Source organism: Trachypithecus francoisi, unplaced genomic scaffold (assembly GCF_009764315.1).
Source record: "Trachypithecus francoisi isolate TF-2019V2 unplaced genomic scaffold, Tfra_2.0 Lachesis_group4, whole genome shotgun sequence".
NCBI classification, from domain to species: Eukaryota; Metazoa; Chordata; class Mammalia; order Primates; family Cercopithecidae; genus Trachypithecus; species Trachypithecus francoisi.
Genome location: NW_022681469.1, coordinates 20,811,737 through 20,836,395, shown reverse-complemented (window position 1 = coordinate 20,836,395; position 24,659 = coordinate 20,811,737). Strand labels below are relative to the sequence as shown.

The 24,659-nt window shown below is 40.6% G+C and overlaps 1 protein-coding gene, 1 non-coding gene and 1 pseudogene across 3 annotated transcripts in view; all 3 read left to right on the top strand.

Moving 5' to 3' along the window:
* Positions 1-18,809, top strand: part of AKR1D1 (aldo-keto reductase family 1 member D1) — a 43,268-nt gene extending 24,459 nt beyond the window's left edge. The window contains exons 5-9 of the mRNA XM_033193578.1: positions 5,394-5,516; positions 6,682-6,791; positions 7,488-7,653; positions 14,115-14,197; positions 17,385-18,809. Coding sequence (XP_033049469.1) covers positions 5,394-5,516; positions 6,682-6,791; positions 7,488-7,653; positions 14,115-14,197; positions 17,385-17,427 — 525 coding nt within the window. The 3' untranslated portion in view covers positions 17,428-18,809. The remainder of the gene's footprint in view (positions 1-5,393; positions 5,517-6,681; positions 6,792-7,487; positions 7,654-14,114; positions 14,198-17,384) is intronic.
* A 604-nt stretch (positions 18,810-19,413) lies between these two features.
* Positions 19,414-24,313, top strand: LOC117072116 (annotated as a pseudogene). Its single transcript, XR_004432717.1, has 3 exons — positions 19,414-19,488; positions 22,299-23,158; positions 23,723-24,313. The product of XR_004432717.1 is annotated as a protein RCC2-like (transcript).
* LOC117073891 lies at positions 21,109-21,212 on the top strand. The gene has a single exon (XR_004433438.1). It is a non-coding gene; the product is annotated as a small nucleolar RNA U13 (small nucleolar RNA).
* Positions 24,314-24,659: the final 346 nt, after the last annotated feature.

Here is a 24,659-nt window from a genome sequence, read left to right as displayed (position 1 = left end):
AACAGGACAGCCAATATCCCCATGAAAAAATGATTTCACAGCCTAAAGTAACAAGGCATTTGTTTCACAAGAGGACAATACATCTCAATTACTGATCCCAACATAAACAGAACAGAGAACCAGGAACCTCTAAATTAACCAATTATTATATTAGAGAGCATAAGAAAAGATATTAGCAATATGAAATGTGAAAAAACAACATTTTAAAAAGTGAAAATAATAATTAAAAAATAAAAACAGTGCAATAGGTTGGGATAAATAGAAGAAAATGGTCAAATTGAGATATCAGAATGAGGAAATCTCTCAATATGAAGAAGAAAAGGACAAGAATGTTTTTAAATATGAAAGAAAAGGTAAGAAATTCAAAGAATAAAATTAGAAATTCCAATATCCACACAATTGGAGTCTAAGAAAAAAGAAAGAAGAAAAAATAAAAGGAAACAAGAAGGTGGGCATAGTGACTCATGTCTGTAATCCCAATGCTTTGGGAGGCCAAGGCTGGAGGATCACTTGAGCCCAGGAGTTCAAGACCAGCCTGGGAAACATAGTGAGACACCATCTCTACAAAAAAGAAAAAAAAACTTTGGGAGGCCAAGACGAGCGGATCACGAGGTCAGGAGATCGAGACCATCCTGGCTAACACGGTGAAACCCCATCTCTACTAAAAAAATACAAAAAACTAGTCGGGTGAGGTGGCAGGTGCCTGTAGTCCCAGCTACTCGGGAGGCTGAGGCAGGACAATGGCATAAATCCGGGAGCCAGAGCTTGCAGTGAGCTGAGATCTGGCCACTGCACTCCAGCCTGGGCAACAGAGCAAGACTCTGTCTCAAAAAAAAAAAAAAAAGAAAGAAAGAAGAAAAAGAAAAAGAAAAAAAAAAATAGGGAGTAATAGTTACAGAAAAAAAAAAAAGATTTTAAAGGGATCATGGAGCACAAAAGAGGAAAGATGAGGAATATCTTTCTGAGAAAGAGAATAATTCACATTTATAGTCAGAGATTCTATTAAAATGGTATCATACTAAAATGAAAAGTATATAGAAAGAGCTATAGGACATAGGAGATTTCAACATTATCAACCTTCTTAACCTGGTTGACATTTATAGAACACTTCACCAAAATATAACAGAGTGTTATTTTTATTTATTTTCTTTTTTCTTTTTTTTTCTAGACGAGTTTCACAATGTCACCCACGCTGGAGTGCAGTGGTGCGATCTCGGCTCACTGCAACCTCTGCCTCTTGGGTTCAAACAATTCTCCTGCCTCAGCCTCCTGAGTAGCTGGGACTACAGGCTCGTGCCACCATGCCCAGCTAATTTTTGTATTTTTAGTAGAGAGGGGGTTTCACCATGTTGGTCAGACTGGTCTCAAACTCCTGACCTCATGATCCACGCGTCTTGACCTTTCAAAGTACTGGGATTACAGATGTAAGCCACCGCGCCCGGCAACATAGGCCATTTTTTGAGACATAACATAAATCTCAGTAATTCTTCCAAGTATTTTAATTATGTAAGGTATGCTGTCTGATCAAACAGGAGGCACACATGTAAATAATCCATAAGACCTAAAAAAATTAAAATCTTTATCTAGATGTAATTTATATATTAGCAACACACGATTGGAAATTATTTTTAAAAACAATACTAAACATTAAATATTTAGAGATAAATCTTTAAAAATCTGTGCAAGAGCTAAACAGTAAAAACAACAACTTATAACTGAAAGAAATCAAAGATGATCCAAAATTCAATGGAGATTTACCATGTTCCTTAATCAGAATATTAATATGTTAATTCACCCCAAATTCATCTGTAGATTCAATGTAATCCCAGTCAAAATCTCAATAGAAATAGAAAACCTACTTCTAAAATTTATATGTGGCCCGGAGCAGTGGCTTATGCCTGTATATCTCAGCACTTTGGGAGGCCAAGGCAGGTGGATCACATGAGGCCAGGAGTTCGAGACCAGCCTGGGCAACATGGCAAAACCCTGTCTCTACTAAAAACACAAAAATTAGCTGGGCATGGTGGTGCCCATCTATAATCCCAGCTACTTGCAAGGCTGAGGCATGAGAATCGTTTCAACCTGAGAGGCGGAGGTTGCAGTGAGCCAAGATCCTACCACTGCACTCCAGCCTGGGTAACAGAGTGAGAGTCTGTCTCAAAAAAATAAATAAAATAAAATTTATATGGAAGTACAAATAACCTATAATAACCACAACAACTTTTTGAAAAAGAGCAATAGCCAAGCACAGTGGCTCATACCTGTAATCCCAGCACTTTGAGAGGCTAAGCAGGGAGGATCACTTGAGCCTACGAGTTCAAGACCAGTATGGGTAACAGTGAGACCCCCCATCTCTACAAAAACATAAAACAATTAGCCGGGCATGGGGGTGGCATGTGCTTGCAGTCCCAGCTACTCAGGAGGCTAAGGTTGGAGGATCACTTGACCTGGTAGGTTGAGGCTCCAGTGAGCTATACCACTGCAATCCAGCCTCAGTGACAGAGCAAGACTCCATCTCACAAACAAAAAGCAATACGTTTGGAGGGCTTATACTAATTTCAAGAATTATTATACAACTACTGTAATCATGACAGTGCCATATTAGCATAAAGAGGAACATATAGGTCAATAAAACCTAATAGAGAATGTTAAAATAGACTCATACACATATATGGTCAACATGGCCTGGGCAACATGGCAAAACCCTGTCTCTACTAAAAACACAAAAATTCGCTGGACGTGGTGGTGCCCATCTATAATCCCAGCTACTTGGAAGGCTGAGGCGTGAGAATCTGATTTTCAACAGAAATGCCAAGGCAATTCAATGGGGGAGGGTAATCTTGTACTAAAAGTGGCCCATACCAGCTTGCAAGAACCTGTTGTGCAAACCTCTTCCTAACTCTACATTCAGTGATGTTGGATTGTTAGCTTGAATAACCTGGTGTGAATAGTCACATCACAGACATTGACAAATACTACAAACTGGGGAGCTTTTTTCTTCTGGTTGTTAAACATTTATCAGTATTCCACTGGAGGTGTTCATGATCTTGATTGTGATGATAATTTTACTGGTGTATGCCTACATTAAAATCCTCAAAATGTACACTTCAAAATGTGTAGTTTATTGTACATCAGTTATAACCCACCAAACTATACGGTAAAATGATGCAGGATAAAAAGTTCCACATCTACACATGCTCAGAAATTTTGCCACATAAAGACCCACACTGGAAATCATTAGGTCTGATTGATGTGCTAAGTAAAAGGAATAAAAATCTAACAGATGCTCCAAAAAAATGCATAAAGCAAAAGTGATCAAATTAAACTTAAAGTATGTATTATCTATGAACATATTTAAGATCAAATAACAAGACAAAAATGAACCCACAAGATGCTACAATTAAAGTTTATATATATACTATTAGCATCACAGATGTTGAGGGTAGACATAAATTCTATGTAAACATGCTAAGTTATTGTCTTTATTAGAAAACTTCTTAAAAGTAATAAAGAGTTAAGAAGAAACAGAATAAGTGGGATAAATTGAAATAAATCAAGATGGTGGAAATAGTTCAAATATATGTGTGGTTGCAATAAATGTAGATAAAATAAACTCACCTAGACAGAGATTGACAATTTAAAAGGAGGCACCTAAGCAAAAAGACATGTGAAAGTTAAAACTCTACAGTAAAAAAAAAAAACACACACACACACACACACATACACACCAGTCAAATACCAGAAAAAAGTTGGTATTACTATATTAATATCATATAACACAGACTTAAAAATTAAAAGCATTATTAGGGATAAAAAGAGTTGTACATAAAGATGAAAGATTGAATTTACCAAAAAGATATACTAATTTAAGCACATATATACCAAATAAAGTATCTTCAAAATATATAAAACAAAAAATTGACAGAATACAGAAGGACATTGGCTCATGCCTGAAATCCCAGCACTTTGGGAGGCCAAGGTAGGAGGATCGTTTGAGGCCAGGAGTTTGAAATCAACCTGGGCAATCTAGTGAGACCCCCTCATCTCCAAAAAATATTTTAAAAACAAAATTTAACCAGTGTGGTTGCACATGCTTGTAGTCCAGTTACTCAAGGGGCTAAGAAGGTAGGATTTCTTGAGCCCAGAAGTCAAGGCTGCAGTGAGCAAAGATCCCACCACAGCACTCCAGCCTGGGTGACAGAGCAAGATACTATTTCCAAAAAAAAAAAAAAAAATACAGAAGAACATTAATGAACCAACAGTATAGTAAGAGATTTTTGACATATTCCTTTCAGTTTTTGACATATTCCTTCTGTTAATTTTGACATATTAATTTCAGTTACTAAGAAGCCAAGAAGAGCTAGACCTAATTTTATATATAACATGTGTGTATGTATATTTGCATACATATATGTATGAGAGAGAGAGAGGAGAGACAGAGTGTTACATCCAAAAATGGGAGAACATATCTACTTCACATATACCAGAATGTTTATAAAAATTGCCAGCCAGGCGCAGTGGCTTACGCCTATAATCCTAGCACTTTGGGAGACTGAGGCAGGTGGATCACCTGAGGTCAGGAGTTCGAGACCATCCTGACCAACGCGGTGAAACCCCCATCTCTACTAAAAATACAAAATTAGCCGGGCATGGTGGTGCATGCCTGTAATCCCAGCTACTCAGGAGGCTTGAACCCGGGAGGTGGAAGTTGCAGTGAGCCGAGATCACACCATTGCACTCTAGCCTGGGCAACAAAAGTGAAACTCCGTCTCAAAAAAAAATAAAAAAGCACCCAGGTGCTATGCCATAAAAAAGTATCCAAAAACTTCAAGAAGTAGGATCATTTTTTAAAAATGTTTTTAATTGAGACAGGGTATCACTCTGTTGCTCAGGCTGGAGTGCAGTGACACAGTTATAACTCACTGCAGCCTCAATTTCCCCAGCTCAGGTGGATCCTTCCACTTCAGCCTCCTAAGTAACTGGGACTACAGGCATGCACTACCATGCCTAGTTAATTCTTTATTTTTATTAGAGATGAAGTCTCACTCTGTTGACCAGGCTGGTCTTGGACACCTGACCTCGAGTGATCCTCCTGCCTCAGCCTCCCAAAGTGCTGGGATGACAGGTGTGAGCCATCGCACCCTACCTGGGATCACTGAAGTGTGCTAAATACCTTGAGAAAATACAAGGGGAAAATATGGCATACACATATTTTCCAAACTCGATCATAGAATTCCTGCCTTTTCCCACCATCCTTCTTTTTTTTTTCTCGCAGGATGCTTATTAACATACCCAGGAACTTTCTTTTTAAAGAATTCACCGTCACCCTTATAAACATTCATTCTTGCTTCTTGTGAGGCTTGTTTATTGACCTCTTGACATTTACTCTACAGGCTATGGAAGCTTGCAAAGATGCTGGCTTGGTGAAATCTCTGGGAGTGTCCAATTTTAACCGCAGGCAGCTGGAGCTCATCCTGAACAAGCCGGGACTCAAATACAAGCCGGTCAGCAACCAGGTACAGCCTAATAGCTTCCACTGGGGTGTGGGGAGTGGGGGCAGGATTTATATGACACAAAAAAGCCTCAGCTGGGAATCGGGAAGGCTCATGATTGCTCCACCTGAGTCTCATCATGGGACCCTATGCAAGTCTTTAGACTTCTTTCTATTGGTGTCACTTAAAAAAACAGACTTGGGGCTGGGGGCAGTGACTCACTCCTGTAATCTCAGCACTTTGGGAGGCCGAGACGAGTGATCATGAAATTGGGAGTTCAAGACCAGCCTGACCAACATGGTGAAACCCCGTCTCTACTAAAAATACAAAAATTAGCTAGGCATGGTGGCACATGCCTGTAATCCTAGCTACTCAGAGGCTGAGGCAGGAGAATTGCTTGAACCAGGGAGGCGGAGGTTGTAGCGAGCCGAGATCACACCGCTGTACTCCAGCCTGGGCGACAGAGTGAGACTCCGTCTAACAAAAAAAAAAAAAAAAGAATCTAATAAAAGTTAATGACAAAAACAATGAGAAAAAACAGGTTCAACAGAAAAAGGACTAAAAGAAATGAACAGAAATTCACAAAAGACAAATTGCAAGACTGGTAAACATGAAAAATGTTAAACTCACTATTAATTAGAGAAACTTAAATTGTAGTGTGATTTTTCTGTTGCACATCAAATTAGCAAAGTTTTTGTCTTATTAATATTTTTAAATATAATGCCCCAATGTAGGCAAGTGATTAAATGCTAGTGAGTGCAAATTGGTTTAGCTTTACTAAAAAAACAATTTGTCAATATGTATCAAAGCCCTTTAAAAATGTTCAGTCTTCTATTTCTAGTAATCTACCCTAATAAAGAATATCAGAACGCCTAGATAGACTGATGTGTGTTTACTATAACATTGTTTATAATAGAAAAAAGTGGAAACAAAAAATTTAAGGGAATGATTAAATAAGTTACAAGACATTCATATTATGTGAAATCTTAACAAAAGATGTTCTCAAATCCATTTTAAGGAAGCAAAATGAACACGATATGAAGGGACAGACTAGGACACAAAATGTATACAGTATGAAGGCGATTCTATTAATAAAATGGATTTTATTGAAGAATTTTTTTTAACTATAAAATTGCATTCAACAACGTGGCCTTGATTTTGTGCTCTGCTCTCCGATGCAACCACATAGGTTGAGTGCCATCCATATTTCACGCAGCCAAAACTCTTGAAATTTTGCCAACAACATGACATTGTCATTACTGCATATAGCCCTTTGGGGACCAGTAGGAATCCAATCTGGTAAGTAAAACTTTAGGAAGTATTTCCTTTGGGGTAGAGTGTGAGGCTCATGTGAAATACTGTACTTGATTGGAATGCCTTTTGGTTTGCCTGTGCCACCTCTTCAAGTCATTATCTGTATATATGAATTAGAACTTTTCATACTTTCCTCACTGAGCTGTTGTGAAATTGATTACATTATAGATATGAAATTGACTATCAGTGCCCAATATATAGGAATGCTCAGTAAATGTTAGTTTAATTATTATTTGACGAAGGAGTTTCTATGGCCATGTTTTGCAAATTTTGAATTTTTTGATCCTATATTCAATACTGATACTTTTACTATGATGTGTTCCATAAATGTAAGTAGAAACTTTTCTACTTTAAGATGATTGCAAAAGTTGCATCTCTATTTCTTCCACTTCAGTCTTCCTGCCTTTCCCTATATGCCGGCTCTCTCTGTAAGACTCATCAAAAAATATTATTTACCCTCTGAAGGAGGCAGCTCCATAAACTTGCCTTGCTTGATCTTCCCATACTAAGAGTACCTCTCCCTTCAATGCATACTCTGCACTCAGAGAAACTGGTTACAGGTGACCTGCAGTGTCCTGGTAGGTGACTGGGTGAATGGGAAGACACAGGAGGAAGATGGTTTATTAACCTTTGGTTCTCATTACACAAACTAATTATGATGCATGTTTTGATATTTTTAAGGGTGAATGTTTCTTCTCCACCTTTGTTAAAGGATGCGCTTCTAAACTCACTGGGGAAAAGGTACAATAAGACAGCAGCTCAAATTGTTTTGCGTTTCAACATCCAGCGAGGGGTGGTTGTCATTCCTAAAAGCTTCAATCTGGAAAGGATCAAAGAAAATTTTCAGGTAAGAGAATTGCTTTTGGAAATGTGAAAAGATGGGTATGTTTGCTGTTTTTGCTTTTATAGAATGTGTTCAGCTTAATAGGAAACTTGTAACACTCTCGTATTTTATTTTATACCAGCTCCTTGACCTGTGTAGCCCATATCTAGGTTTAATTTTCACTGAATTTGAGACAATTGCTAGTACTTCAGAGATTGTTTTGCTACTTGTTCACTATCCAGATCCCTTATATTTTCTCTTTCCTTATCTATTTTTTGTTTCTTTTTAAAAAAAAAATTTTTTTTTTTTTTTTTTTTTAGAGACAGGGTCTTGCTATGTTGCCCAGGCTAGCCTGGAACTCCTGTCTTCAAGAGATCCTTCCACCTCGACCTCTCAAAGTTCTGGGATTACAGGCGTGAGCCACTGTACCCAGCCTCTTCTCTTATCTATTGACTCTTGACACTACCTACTCACTTCTCTATCAGCACAACAGAAATTGAGTGAATACAATTTGGAATTCATAATAGTCAACTTTCCACCTTCTTAATGGCTCTGGTAAAATTTGAGGACAAATTTGAAAATACTGATGAGGACCTTTTAGACTTCATGAATGCTAATTGCCTTTACCTCCCTCAATAAGTAATCTATGACTTACATTGTAACTTCCAGGTGAAGAAAGAACTAGACAAATGGGGTAATTCATTGATTCTGCTACTACTAAAGACTAAACTGCTAGGTAAATACAACCATAGAAAAGTGCCATATAAAATTAATTAATTACCCATTAGTTAATTTACATTTCAAAAGTAAATTGCCTGTTTAGCCCTACTCATAATTAAAGATAAATAAAAAATAGGATAGTAGTTGTCCCTTCATATCAGAAAATAATCAAAATACTTGGTAATATTTGGGGAAGCAGGCACTTTCACACACTATTGTTAGAAACATTAATTTGTATGAGATATGGAAGAGTAGGTTAAATTATTTCATGTCTATCAAAATTCAAATGCACACGTTACATGATTTATTTATATATGGAATCTACAAAAGTTAATCACATAAAAGTAGGGAGTAGAATAGTGGTTACCGGAGGCTAAGATTACTGAAGGGAGGGTGCTATGAAGAGATGTTGGTCAAAAAAATGCATAATTACAGCGAGAAGGAATAAGTGTCAAGAGATCTATTGTACAAAAAGGTGTCTATAGTTGTGATGATCTAGTGTATTCTTGAAAAACATAAAGGGAGTGCATCTTATGTGCTCTTACCACAAAAATGATAACTATATGAGGTAATACATTTGTTAATTAGCTAGATTTAACCACTCCACAATTTATATGTATGTAGAAACATCATGTTGTATATGATAAAAACATACAATGTTATCTGTCAAATTAAATAAATCCAAACACACATATCCATTGACTCAGCAATTTTATCTTATAGATGTATTTGTACATATATACATGGATGCACACACACAGAGACAGATGTTTATTATAGAATTATTTGTAATTTTTTAAAAACTCAAAACAATCTTCAACAAGATTTTATAAAACAAGCAATGCATATTTGTACATTGAAATATCATACAGCACCGGGCGCGGTGGCTCAAGCCTGTAATCCCAGCACTTTGGGAGGCCGAGACGGGCGGATCACGAGGTCAGGAGATCGAGACCATCCTGGCGAACACGGTGAAACCCCGTCTCTACTAAAAAATACTAAAAAACTAGCCGGGCGAGGTGGCGGGCGCCTGTAGTCCCAGCTACTCGGGAGGCTGAGGCAGGAGAATGGCGTAAACCCGGGAGGCGGAGCTTGCAGTGAGCTGAGATCCGGCCACTGCACTCCAGCCTGGGTGACAGAGCGAGACTCCGTCTCAAAAAAAAAAAAAAGAAAGAAATATCATATAGCCATTTTAAAAAAAAGTACTGACATACACAATATTAGACAATTACATCTTCAGAGCTTTTTTGCTACATGATAGAATGCAACTCAAACTTTAGCAAATAAAAAAAGATAATTTATTGGCTCGCATAACCGGAAAGTCCATGAGTAGATCAGAAATGGCTAGACACAGGTACTCAAATGATTTACAAAAAGATTTAGTTCTCTCTCTCTCTCTCCCTCTCTCCCTGTCTCCCTCCTTTCTCTCCACCCACATGGTGACACAGACAATTCCTAACAGCTCCAGGATAATCAATTACTCATACTCAGTGAAGAGTGAAGATGATCAGAAACAAAGGCTTCTATCAGGGTCTCTATCAATCCCTGATTAGCTCTTGTAGGTCACCCTCATATTACCCACTGTGGCCACAGAGTAGGATACCCTGATTGGTCCGCAGGGCTATATGCCTATTCCTGTGCTGAAGAAGTTAATAGCTTCACTAGAAGGGGGGGGTGGGGAAGTTCATAAAAAGAAAAAAGGAGAAAAGATGCTAAATAGTTACATCAACTCCTGACAATACTTTAACATTTGCCAAAATGCCTCATGCTAAAAAGTGGTTGACACTCTTTTCCACAGTCATAGAAAGAGATCAACTGCATGACTAATGTGTCGGTTGACTGAAGATTAAAACACATTCTGATGGCCTTTTCGAGGACTGAAAATTTTGCTGTTCAAAAATTATATGAGAGTGTTACAAGTGACCTTTGCAATGGAAGGCATTTGGACTTCATGGCATCTAGCAAATCGCAATTTTGTACCAGAGAAAATGCCACTCTCCTTGAAATTTTCATAGTAACTAATTATGTTATATTCCATATGTTTCCATAGCCTTGATAATAAAAGAATGGAACTCAGAGGTCACATATTCCAAGAAAATATAAAAGGGATACAGATTTAGAAGGAAAATGAGAATGAAAATTACAGCCAGTTCTCACTCTTTAGGGAATAGACTCACCCAATAACCATGAATTTTGCTGGGTATGAAAACAAGAAGCAACAAAATAAAAAATTATGCTCTCTTAGAATGAAGGTAAAATAAACTATTAGAAATATTTTAAAAGAATGGCAAAGATCAATAAAACATAAAGAATAAAGGGAAAAATAAATATTTTGATGATAAAAGAAAAGCAAAAGACAATAAAAATTATGTAATAAAAAGTTAAGACTGGGCACAGTGGTTCACACCTGTAGTCCCAGCACTTTGGGAGGCCGAGGCAGGAAAATTGCTTGAGGCCAGGAGTTTGAGAGCAGCCTGGGCAACAAAGCAAGATCCCATTGCTTTAAAATAAAAAAAGTTAAGTTAAATCATCAGTTTAGGCCAGGCATGGTGGCTCACTCCTGTAATCCCAGCACCTTGGGAGGCTGAGGCAGGTGGATCACCTGAGGTCTGGAGTTTGAGACCAGCCTGGCCAAGATGGCAAAACCCCATCTCTACTAAAAATACAAAAATTAGCCAGGTGTGGTTGTGGGCACCTGTAACCCCAGCTACTCAGGAGGCTGAGGCAGGAGAATCACTTGAACTAGGCAGGCGGAGGTTGCAGTGAGCTGAGATCGCACCATAGCACTCCAGCCTGGATGACAAGAGTGAAACTTTTGTCTCAAAACAAACAAAAAACCATGAGTTTAAAAACTAGATAAAATTAAAGGTAAAAATGAAGAAAACTAATATGGAGCCAGGATATTTTAAAAGTTAAAATTTTAAAAAATATGAAAATTATACCAGGTGTGGTCCAGCTTTGTTGCCATCATCCATTGGACTCCATTCTTTGAATACGTTATCTCTGGGCTCACTTTCACTTTCTCCAACACTCTCCCTCTCATAATTCTTAGTGAATTCAACATCCACACCAGTCGTTCTCCACCCTTACCTGACAGCTCTGTGACTTCCTCTCCCATAAGAATCTTGTCCTATATATTTCAGCCACTAATTCCCATGGATATCCCTTGGAAATTACAATGACAGCTTCCTAATAAATCCTCCATAGCCTCAATTTCAAACATCCCCCTCTCCTTCCTACACTAGCAATTGTTCCTCTCTACTGTGTAACTCCCACCAACATTTGCATATGTAGTAACCTCCTATCTTGAAAAATAAAATCCAATCTAGACTCACTTTCCTCTCCAAGTATTATCCACTTCTCTCTTTCTGTTTCAAACATCTTGAAAGAGAAGTTGTTCTCACTGCTTCTCATTCTCTTCTCCCACTATCTCTTGAGTCCATTCAAACCAAACGTCTACCCTGACCATCCCACTGGAACAGCCCTTGTCAAAGTTACCAGTGACCTCCGCATTGCTAGATCCAGTAATTCTCAGTCCTTGTCTCCCTTGGTCTTTCAGCCACATCTGATACAGTTAACAGTCTCTCCTTCTTCAAACATTTACTGAAATGGAAAACTGTAGAAGCAGTTTGAGAGGAACTATCAGGAGCTCAGTTTTGTAATATGAGATCCTCATTCACTTAGGATAATTTGTGCCATGGGAGAAAAAAAAAAGACCACCACTGAAAATCAATCCACATACAAGAAAAAACATGACATAGAAATAATGTAGAGAAGGTGAATTTGAAAGCTTCTATTAAGATCGAAACCAAAGTTTATGAAAGTAAGTTTACTTTTATTCTCAACACAATGTAGGTTACAATTGCATGTTTATTAACTCAGAAGAAACGGTGAATCAGTGTTGATCTTTTCAAAATGCTTGACAAAATTACATAACACAACATGACATCCTCTGTTTCACAGAAGTTTTGCAGAATGTTCATAAAGAGAATAATTCTCACAAAAATTTTGGAGGGCTTTATCTGAAGGAGATTTGTAACTCTAATTTTTTTTCAAGTCACACTTTTTGACATATCTATCAAAGGAGATTTTTAACTGTGCAGGATTCTTCTTTGAAAAACATCATACCTATAATTAGAACAAATCTCCAAGATCACTTTCTTTGATTTCATAAAATCCCACATCTTTGCAAGATTTGCAACCTCACTTTGCCATTAGGTTATGCCATATATTTACTGGATAAGAGGCTGGCCCACCGAGACTTAAAGGACAGGACTAGTGTTTAGCAAAAAAGAAGTCTGGGTAAGGATTCATTTTATAGGCGATTCATTCATTTTTATATTGTGTGAATTTTTTATTCCTTATATAATCTCATAAACACCAATAATTGGATAATAAATCATAAAAGAAAATGGTTCCCTGAAAAGAGTACTTGGAAAGAATCCATGGAGGGAAAATTAAATAAATCATGTTCCATCTACACAATGAATACCATGGCTAAAAGAATAAAGTCAGGTTGCATATTGTGATAGAACTATCACTGGGGTCACTAAGATATTATGTGAACAAAGGAAAGTTGCAGAATCACAAAGGTATGGTCTAATTACTGCATTTTCCTCTTAATGTGTGTAGTATTTGGGAGGAATATCTGGGAAGGGAAATAAGAATGGGGTGATGAGTGACAAGATTTCCATTATTTATTCTGTATAGGTCTATGTATTTCTACAGTGTTTCATTTCTTTGCAAAGAGCATATATTTATGTACTACTTATATAATTAAAATCTATTAATCATTAAATATATTAAAATAAAAGTTAAAGGATAGAAAGATAAAATAATAAAGAGAAGATAGGTTATATACAGATAACCCAAATGTTAACAATAAAAGGAAGTGAAAATAAAATATATAAATGTTCATAAGGGACAATTATAAAACCAGAATACAAATAAAGTGTAAAAGCTAAGAAAAATAAAACAATGAAAATATAATTAGAATAAAAAGGTAAAGAGACATCAAAGATGTTGAGAGAAAGGATTTCAACATAGCGAATTAAAAGTTAAAAACAAAGCAAATTAAAAGTTTTTTTAAAAAGCAAATTTAGGCCGGGTGTAGTGAGGCTCATGCCTGTAATTCCAGCACTTTGGGAGGCCGAGGTGGGAGGATCGCTTGAATTCAGGCATTTGAGACCAGCCTGGGCAGCATGGTGAAACCCCATCTCTACAAAAAAATGCAAAAATTAGCCAGATGTAGTGAAACGTGTCTGTAGTCCCAGCTACTTGGGAAACTGAGGCATGAGAATAGCTTGAACCCAGGAGGCGGAGGTTGCAGTGAGCCAAGATGGTGCCACAGCACTCCAGCCTGGGTGACAGAGTGAGACCCTGTCTCAAAAAAAAAAAAAAAAAAAGCATATTTAGAGACTCAGAATTTTTTAAGTGTAAGACAGTAGTTCAGAATCAAAAGCCCAACATTTCATACAGAAATAAGAGTTGTTCACATTTGAAATTTTAGGGGATTTCATTAACATTTGTGGTTTCAGAGCATTTGGAATTTCTTGTACGATGTCCCCAGAAAGACTGTCTCAAAAACAAAGGGCAGATCAGAGTATCCAGCTCCACCTCAGTGGGTAGCCCCCCCAACACCAGCCTGACTCCTCTTAGACATTTGCAGAGATATTCATACATCTTTCAAAGGCTCCCACTTGTGGTCCCACTTTCTAATCCCAAGCTTGACCTTCAAAAATATTCTATTATTTCTGTTATTTCAGATCTTTGACTTTTCTCTCACTGAAGAAGAAATGAAGGACATTGAAGCCTTGAATAAAAATGTCCGCTTTGTGCCATTGCTCATGTAAGTTCTGGGGATCATTAATGGGTACTGGCCAGTGGTATTGAATGGTCATGTGTCAAGCAACAAGGCTTATATGAACCCTGACCTATGTCCATAGCACCAGGGCAAAGCATGGTGGGCCGCATATTCCGAATGTTAACATGCCTGAGGGAAATACATCCACTACAGAGCCTTCCACGAGCCTCCACTCTCACTGAAAAGGAAAGTCCTGGCATCTGTGACATTCCGTGACTTAGGTAAAGGCATGCAGACTAAGGAGCCTGAGGAGAATTAATTTATCATGTACATATGCTAAAACAACAGCAGCACAAATGTTGAAACAACTTATTTATTTATTCCTAAAAATCAAAGTGATGCACAAATTAGGGCAAAATTATAAAAAAAAAAAATTCTGAGAGGCATGATAATGTTGCAGAAAGAGCACTAGATTGAAAAACAAGAACTTAGACTTTTAGATAAATACTTTCTTGCCGATAAGATTTTAGTTTCTAGCTCTACCCATTAGCTGACTTCCCACAAGCAAAACTCGGTATACTCCTTCAAAATGTCAAGTTCGGCCACTGAAGTAGCTCTTTATTCTCTAAATATTACAGGCCCTTTAAAAAAAATAGTTTGGGCCAGGTGTGGTGGCTCACGCCTGTAATCCCAACACTTTGGGAGGCCGAGGTGGGTGGATTGCCTGAGGTTGGGAGCTAGAGGTTGGCCAACACGGAGAAACCCCGTCTCTGCTAAAAATACAAAAATTAGCTGGGTGTGGTGGCACATGCCTGTAATCCCAGCTACACAGGAGGCTGAGGCAGGAGAATCGCTTGAACCCAGGAGGCAGGGGTTGCAGTGAGCCGAGATCGTGCCATTGCATTCCAGCCTGGGCAACAAGAGCAAAACTCTATCTCAAAAAGAAAAAAAAGAATATAGTTTCTATATATGTGTGTATAGATATACACACACATATACATATATATACTCATATACACACACATGCATTTTTTTCTTCTTAATCGTTTTCTATTAATCTTTCAGTTCTTCAAATCACCTGAATAGTCATCTTCGTCTTGAATCTTTAAGTGAGCATTCAGAAAATGCTAAGATGATTCATATAGTTTAGACACTTACTTTATTGATCCCACTGTTTTTCATGGGCCAGAAAGTACACTGACTGGATTAATATTGAATTTCTGAATTAATAAAACAGCTTCCTAATGGAAATTTTTCTGGGGGAAAATTGTTTGACATCAAAAGGCACCACCACCCAGCCTCAAGAACAAAAGAGTAAACATAAACACATAAATAACACTTTCCCAGAACCAACAGTTATAGGTTAATTAATAGCTCTTGAAGATAAACGATTTCTATTGAATTGATATTATGTCATTAAGTTTAGAAGAGAAGCCAGGTGCAGTGTCTCACACCTGTAATTCCAGCACTCTGGGAGGCTAAGATAGGGGAATCACTTGAGGCCCAGAGTTCAACACCAGCCTGGACAACATAGCAAGACCCCATCTCTACAAAAAATTTAAAAATAAGCCATCGTGGTGGCAAGCACCTATAGTACTAGCTACTCAGGAGGCTGAGGTGGGAGGATCACTTGAACCCAAGACTTTGAGTGAGCTATGACTACACTCCATCCTGGTAGACAGAGTGACGCACTGTCTCAAAAAAATAGAACAAACAAACAAACAAAACCAGTATAATAAATCCACCAATGTACTAATTGTTTTACAGACAGTTGGTGACATTATTCATCTTGACATTTGACATATTTAAAAGTCATTATAGCAACTTAGGGGAAAAAATAACTCTTACCAGGAAATAACTAGAAAAATCAGCAAGGTGAAACAAGAATTAGACCCCATTAATCACAAATACTGTATCATTTAGAGATACTGGACCACGATGTTTTTCAGCTTTTATCAAGTTGATTTTTAACATTTGAAAATCTTAATATTTTCCGTTTTAATTTACAGTACCTACAGAAAACTAAATCAGGAACACACACATTCCAGACATTTCACAGACCATTTCATCATTGTTATTTAAGAGCTAAATTCACTGCCATCATCATTGTCATAATCATCAAGGAAACTTATTTTGCTACTCATCACCTTTCTAGATCTCAAACTCTCAACAGGCAGGAGGTCTAGTGAGAGGGCCAAGTAAAAATGCTAATGAGACTGGGTGTGGTGGCTTATACCTGTAGTCCCAGCACTTTGGGAGGCTGAGACAGGGGGACTGCTTCAGCCCAGGAGTTCAGCTTGGGCAGCCGTGGTGGCACATACCTATAATCCCAGCTACTTGGGAGGCTGAGGCAGGAGGCTTACTTGGGAGCCCAGAAGTTTGAGGTTGCAATGAGCTATGATCATGCCACTGAACTCTGACCTGAGTGACAGAGGGAGATTCCATCTGTAAAAAAAAAAAAAAAAAAGGCCGGGCGCGGTGGCTCAAGCCTATAATCCCAGCACTTTGGGAGGCCGATATGGGTGAATCACGAGGTCAGGAGATCGAGACCATCCTGGCTAACACGGTGAAACCCCGTCTCTACTAAAAGAAATACAAAAAAACTAGCTGGGCGATGTGGTGGGCACCTGTAGTCCCAGCTACTTGGGAGGCTGAGGCAGGAGAATGGCATAAACCCAGGAGGCGGAGCTTGCAGTGAGCTGAGATCCAGCCACTGCACTCCAGCCTGGGCGACAGAGCGAGACTCCGTTCAAAAAAAAAAAATAGAAATACATATTCTAAAAAAAAAAAAAAAAAGAAAGAAAAAATTGCTCATCAGCAGAGGGTGACATGACACTGGTAATAAGAGTTTTGAAGACAAATGCTCATGTAGTGGATTGGAGAAGGAGGCAGCCAGCGTCAAGGGAACAGAAAGGGGGAAGGAGTAGGGAAGAGGTGTGCACACATGACGTGCCTAAGACATGACTCACCTCTGGGGATTGTGTTCTGAGTAAAATGCTGATAAGGTGGCCACTAACCTTCCCTCAACACACTCACATTCAGGAGGCTGTCCAGAGCTTCAGGAAAAGGTGCTGGCTTGAGGGAAAACAAAAGAGGAGAGCAGGTAAGAAACAGCAAAGGAATGAATAGGAGAGAGGGGTAGTGTCAGTGAAATTCTCAAAGGATGCTAGTGAAACATACAGCTGTGCAATTTTTGAGTGAACTTTTTTCTGTGGGGGAATTGTTTTGGCAGGTGGCGCGATCATCCTGAATACCCGTTTCATGATGAATACTGACTGCAGGGAGTTCCTGAACAGATTTTTCACTCCCATGAGTGCCAAGACGGTGCAATGGGTAGTCCCCTGGATGTGAAAATGAAAAGGGTTTTACCATCCTGAGAAGAAATAATGATGGAAACGTGTTTGATGTTTGTGTAGTGTAAGTGACTTTGACTGAGTCACATTAAAATAAAAATATTAAAATCTGTTGAAATAACTCTTAGGAAATTATCAACTAATTTTTTCAGATCAATATCTTCTACGTTCCAGACAGAAAAAAATTAGACTTTGGAACAGACATCAAAGGCAACATATGACAACAAGTAGCTCATGAATCTGGGTAGTAGCGTTGGCAATCTGAGTTCTTTAAGGGTTAACAGGACAACAGAGTGCATGTGGCAGTGTGCTGGCAGTGGCCTTGAGGCTTTGGACCATTGGTTATAAAACAGACACAGCCAAGATAAAATCTACACATGCATTATTAACAAGGAAGTGATTTGCTGCACCTTGAGTTGAGAGGGCTACATGTAGAAAAGTCTTAAAATAGAGCTAGACACCACAGTGGTCAACAAAGCCATCATGATGTTGTTGTTTGTTTCCATCCAATGTATGTTTGTTTAGTTTTTATCCAACTTGAAGAATGAAAACTTAACTGGATCTCTCTTACATCCTTAAAGGGCCTGAGTCTCAGCATGGCTGCTGATCCATACTCACACATCTTACCATCAATCTTGCCTACATTGATTATAGAACCACTACCATGTGAAAAGGCTTGAAACAACCAACATACACAAATAAAACCCTGCCTTGTAAAATAGTTCTGAGATGCTATTTTAAAAGAGGGATTTAAAAAGGAAACTTTGGGAGATATATTGAAATAAGGTGCTTTATAACATTATTGTATTTAAGACTTTAACAGTGTTACTTGGATAGCTTATATGAATTTTGAGAAAGTAGCAAGTTCAAAAGAACTCTGGTAATTTTACTGTATGTACAATTTAAAGAGTGAATAAGATTATTGGAATTCAGCCATAGAGATATATCTATTTTCAGTTCAACTACAGAAATATATTTTATTCATTCACATTAGGTCACTGTCATAGGATGAGAGAGTTCTTCAAAAATTATGTTTTCCCAAGATCAGTTGCTTATAGATAATGTTCAATGACCTCAAGAGATATATTTCTGAGAAATTATCATTTTTAAAAATTTGGTCTGTATTGATTGTTTTCACTGATTCCAATATTATTGCTTACAATGGGGACCTCTGGAAAATATTTTGTTCAGAAGAAATAATAAAGTATAATGATTTGTTGCATCACATGAATCTCCATCCTGTTTCTAAGGTTGGGGCAGGGGAAGAATCATCTGAAGCCAGTTAAATTAAAAGGCCTTTGATTTAATTCCTGCTGTACATTTAGCATTGGAAAGAGAGGAAAGAAAAGGGGGTGCCACCAGGCATGGTGACTCATGCCTATAATCCCAGCAATTTGAGAGGCCAAGGCAGGTGGATGGCGTGAGCCCAGGAGTTCAAGACCAGCCTGGAACAACATGGTGAAACCCCATCTCTACCAAAAAAAAAAAAAAAATTAGCCAGGAATGGTGGCACACACCTGTAGTCCCAGCTATTCAGGAGGCTGATGTGGGAGGATCACTTGGGTTGGGGGGGGCAGAGGTTGCAGTGAGCCAAGATTGTGCCACTGCACTCAAGCCTGGGTGACAGAGTGAGATTCTGCCTCAAAAAAAAGGGAAGGAAGGAAGGAAGGAAGAAAGGAAGGAAGGAAGGAAGGAAGGAAGCAAGCAAGGGAGGGGAAAAGGAAGGGAGGGAGGGGAAAAGGAAGGAAGGAAAAGAAGGAAGGAGGGAAGGAAGGAAGGAAGGAAGGAAGAGAAGGAAGGAAGGAGAGAAAAAAGGGGGTACCATTATGAAAGAGCAGAAACTTGAGTCCTGGTCCCTGTTGTCAAAGCCCTTCAAAATACTTTAAGGGTATTAGTGTAGAGGTGAGAATGGAAACAACACCTATCAAAGCATTTTTTAAAGACAGGCATTGGAAAAGAGTCCCATCATTTATCAGCGAAAAGGTATTTCTAAAAATTGGAGGAGAGGAATCCTCTCTTAGTCATAACAGAGATGGAGGAAAAAAGATCTCGAGACAGAAAGTAGGAAGCTCAGGAAAGAACAACAGCCTGATGGAAGCTTCTGCATGTTCCTTCTCCCTCCACTGTCACCCCTCTCAAGCTTCCCATCTGTTATGGGTTGAACTGTGTCCTCTCAAAATTCATATGTTAAAGCCCAGCCCCCAGTACCTCAGAATGTGATCTTATATAAAAATAGGGCCAGGTGTGGTGACTCATGCCTGTAATCTTCAGCTATTTGAGAGGCTAAGGTGGAAGGATCACTTGAGGCCAGGAGTTTGAGACCACCCTGGTCAACAGAGGGAGACCTTATGTCTATAAAAATTTAAAAATTAGCTGGATATGTTTGTGCACACATGGCTGGTTGTGCAGACACATAGCACCCAGCTACTTGGGCGGCTGAGGCAGGAGGACTTTGTGAGCCCAGGAGTTTGAGGTTGAAGTGAGCTATGATCATGCCACTATACTCTAGCTTGGATAACAAAGCAAGACCTCATCTCTTAAAAATAAATAAAATAGGGTCATTGCATATGTAATTAATCAAGATGAGATCATACTGGGGTAGGGTGGAGTAAGGTGAACCCTAAACCAATAAGACTGTGTCCTCATAAAAAAGGAAATTTGGACACAGACAACACACAGGGTGAATGTCATGTGAAGATGAAAACAGAGATCAGGGTGATGCTTCTACAAGGTAAGAAATGACAAAGATTGCCAACAACTACAAGAAACTAGGCAAAAGGCATGGAACAGATTTCACTTCAGCCCTCAGAGGGAATCAACATTGCCAACACCTTGATCTCAGATGTCTAGCCTTCAGGACTGTGAAACGCTACAGTTTTGTTCTTTAAGCCACCCAGTTTCTGGTACTTAGTTACGGCAGCTTTACAAACGAACACACCATCCCTCAGTAAAGATTTCCTGTCTCTCCAGTTAACATCAGCTGTAAAAATGTCCTTGCCAAATCAATGCTTTGCTGAGTCCAAGTATTGACAACCAATAATCTTGATCTTTTGGGGACTTTTGCAACCCCAAAGAGATGTTTGTTAACCCAAATCAATTTTTCTTATCAATGGCCTCTGATCAGCTATGTAGAAAGATCCATCAATAGTGATGCAACCTGCCTGAAAAAGGAGAGGAGACCCATGGCATGCCATGCTCACTGGTCCACAGAAACAGCGGGCTGGAGCGGCAAAGACATCCTGCCCCAGTACACAGAATGTTTCTGGATCTGCAGTGTTTCTGGATAAGAATGTTTCTTGGCTGGGTGCGATGGCTCACACCTTTAATCCCAGCACTTTGGGAGGCCGAAGCTGGTGGATCATGTGAGGTCAGGAGTTCAAGACCAGCCTGACCAACATGATGAAACCCTGTCTCTACTAAGTACAAAAAAAAAATTAGCCGGGCATGGTGGCACATCCCTGTAATCCCAGTTACTTGGGAGGCTGAGGCAGGAGAATCACTTGGACCTGGGAGTTTGCAGTGAGCCAAGATTGTGCCACTGCACTCCAGCCTGGGCAACACAGTGAAACTCCTTCTCAAAAAAAAAAAAAGGAACGTTTCTTGATCTTTTTGTAGTTCATGAGCGTGATGACTAAGTGTTTATGTGCATGTGTGAGATGTGCCACCCTTAAACCTTGTTATAACATCAGCACATTACCCATACGACATGAAAAAAATGTTTCTTATCCCTGATAGTTCTCCAGTTCCCCAAGAGGGCCTCCCTCAGGCACTGTCATTCCTTTCACAGTAATGACACAGCACCAGGAGAGGCCATTAGAGGGGCATAGGCAATGATCCCATGTCTTCAGCCTTCAACACTTTGAGGTGTGTGCATTCCAAGGTCACAGTCATAGGGACTGACAAAGATGAACAAACTCATATTTCCAAGATTTGGTATTTCTCAGAACTCTCAAAATGTCAGGCTTCTGCTGATAACTTCAACGTCTGCTTCTTGAATCAGAATCCTCCCTGAATCCGAATAGTAATCTTAATGTTTCTGTCTCTACACACGAAATCCCCAAATTCTCACTTTAGCTTCTTCCACCCTAGTCTCTGCCTCCCACTCATGAGAAACAGGATGACAGGGTGATGCTCAACTAATAGGCTTACTCTCTCATCCAAGGGGCGTTTTGGTAAAAGACTTTTCTGGTGGGTCATATCTCCTCTGGCAGGAGCTATCCCCCTGACTTCCCTGTTAGGATTCTTCAGGATCTCGGCTTGAGCTCAGGCTACCCTCCCTGGATGTACTAACTGCCTTGGGGCAAAATTCTCCTTTTGCACGTCAAGTGCTTGCCTGATTCAACTCAAAGCAGATCAGACTTTCTTAATACGGCCACATTCTCTTCTCTCTTTGCCTTCTGCACTCCAAGCTTGAACCAAAACTTGGTTCCTTTATGAAGGACTTCACTGAAGGCCACAGGAAGCATCCAGCACAATCTTCTAACCCAGCACCAAAGCCTGAGCTTTGGCAGACACATGGTCCAAGTTCCAAAATGTAAGTTACACTTTAAGTGAATCTGGTGAATGGGCTGGAGCCTTGGTATGGTGGGGAGTGCGGGGGTTTGCTGGGGAGGAGAGGAAGGGACGGGGGTGTTGGGGGAAGCCCTCCTATCCGCCTTTTTTTTTTTTAACAGTTACTCCTCTTCCTTTTTCTCTCTGGTTTCTCATTACTCCAACTAGCAGAGACCAGCCCGGGATGAAGACTGGGCAGCAGCCTGGGAGGAACCGGACTTCGGTAACCAAACGGGCCCCAGGCGGCCCGGGAAGCGGGGAGGTCCCAGCCTGCGGCCAGGAAGCTCAAGCGGCCGAGCTCTGTGGCAGCTCCATGGGGCCCTGGCGGAGGCAAGGGCACAGCGTGGCTGGCTGCATATGTGAACAAGGTGCGCGGCGGGGCCACGGTCATCGCGGAGCCTGAGCACATCAAGGAGCGCATCGGACTTCAAGGGTTGAAGTGCAAGGCGGCAGCTTTTGATTTCGGGGACAACCAACTGGGACTCGATGGGTGGAAAAGAAGTGCCTAAACAGCAAGCTGCTTACCGCAGTCTCGGTCAGAATTTCTAGGGGCCCCACAGATGTGGGTGCCTGGCGGGGTCCTGGCGCCGACAGCACTCTCGGGTTTGTGTGCTGCGCACAGTATCCTCATCACCACACAATGGAAGCTGCGGAGCTGGGGTCAAAATGAGAAGGGGCAGCTGGGACCTGCGACACCAAGAGAATGGAAGCCCCCAGACTCGCTGAGGGTCTCTGCCAGGAAGTGAGTGTGTAGGCGGCCTGTGGGCGGAACTTCACCTTGGCCTTGCCAGAAACGGGCTCTGCGTTTGCGTTTGGGGAGAACAAGATGGGGCAACTGAGCCTCAGCAACCACACAGGAGCATCCCCAGCCCCGCACAGATCATGGACGACGGGCAGCCCATTACTAGAACGGCCAGTGGAAATGAATTCTGTATAATGGGCGGCAAAGGAGACCTCTATTCCTTCGTGTGCCCTCAATATGCTCAGCTGGGACCCAGGCACAGTGATTAGTGTAAGGCTGCGAGCTGGTGCCGGTGCCACGATGAGTGGCCCACCTTCACTGAGAATGAAAGATGGGCAGATTCTGCCTGTACCAAAGGTGGTTTTGAGACCCCCAGAACAGGGCAGGGACCCCTCCCCATTTTCCTTACATGCTGTGCTGACTGAAGCTACATTCAGCCTTGCGGCCACGCAACCACAAACGTTTCCTTTCACAAAAATAGACCAATCAAATCTGAGACAGAGTACTCTGAGCACAAGCATCCTGGCTAACAGTGGGCACTTTGCAAAAGATGTTCCCCAATGCACTCGCCCAGTAATGTCCTAGCCTGTCCTAACCTGGCCTGTGCTTCATTTCAGTAGTAAAAATCACACCCCTGGGTGGAGATTCAAGATGCTAATGAGACATGCATCACATGAAGAAGCATGTCCAGAGACTGCCTAGGTACAACTGCCAGACTACCCCAAACATGCAATGATGTCACATGGAGGAGCTCCAAAGCAAATGAAACTCCAAACTAACCTGCTGCCAGGGAGCTAGCTGCAGGTCTCTTCCTGTTGCTACCTCCCCTTCTGCTCAGGCTGAGAGCTCCAATAAACTGCCTTGCTCAAGTCCATCTCAGATTCTTGGTCTATTTCTATTTACTAAGGGTCAAGAACCCACCAGCCAGTAACAGTTGTGCAAGTCGCGGCCTGTGATGCTAACCACACATTGATTCTGGACTCCAAGAAATGAGTCTTCTCCTGGGGCTTTGGTTGCTATGGTTGGCTGGGCCACTCAGAGCAGAAGGATGAGATGGTCCCCGGTTGGTGAAGTTGGAGTTTGACTTTCTTGGGTGTGGGGCATCCCAGATCCATGTTGGTTTCACCTGCTCCCTTGCTATCTGTGAAGTTGGTAGTCTCTTTTTCTGGGGAGCCCAATATCTCCCGTGAATCTTCCAAGTACCTGAAAGCAGTGCAAGACCTCTGTGGCTGCAGAATCCGGAGCCTGGCTTGTGGGAAGAGCAGCATCTTTGTAGCCACCAATGAGAGCACCATCAGCTGGGGGCTGTAACCAACCTTTAGGTAATTGGGATACAGGGAGCATGAGCCCAAGTCTTCCACTGCAGCCCAAGAGGTGAAGACTCTGGATGGCATCTTTTCAAAGCAGGTCTCCAATGGCTACTCACACTCCTTCGTGATAGTGCGAGATGAAATTGAGACCAGGAAAGAGAAGATCAAGAAACTGCTAGAGCCGGGTGTGGTGGCTCACCTGTAATCCCAACACTTTGGGAGACCGAGGTGGGCGGATCATCTGAGGTCAGGAGTTCGAGACCAGCCTGGCTAACATGGTGAAATCCCGTTTCTACTAAAAATACAAAAAAATAGCCAGGCATGGTGGCGCATGCCTATAATCCCAGCTAATTGGGAGACTGAGGCAGGAGAATCGCTTGAACCCAGGAGGTGGAGGTTGCAATGAGCCGAGATCATGCCATTGCACTCCAGTTTGGGAACAAGAGTGAAACTCCATCTCAAAAAAAAAAAAAAAAAAAAAAAAAAAGCACTGCTAGAATACAACCCCTGAACCCTTTGATGTTCCTGGGGACTCCTGCAACTCCACACAT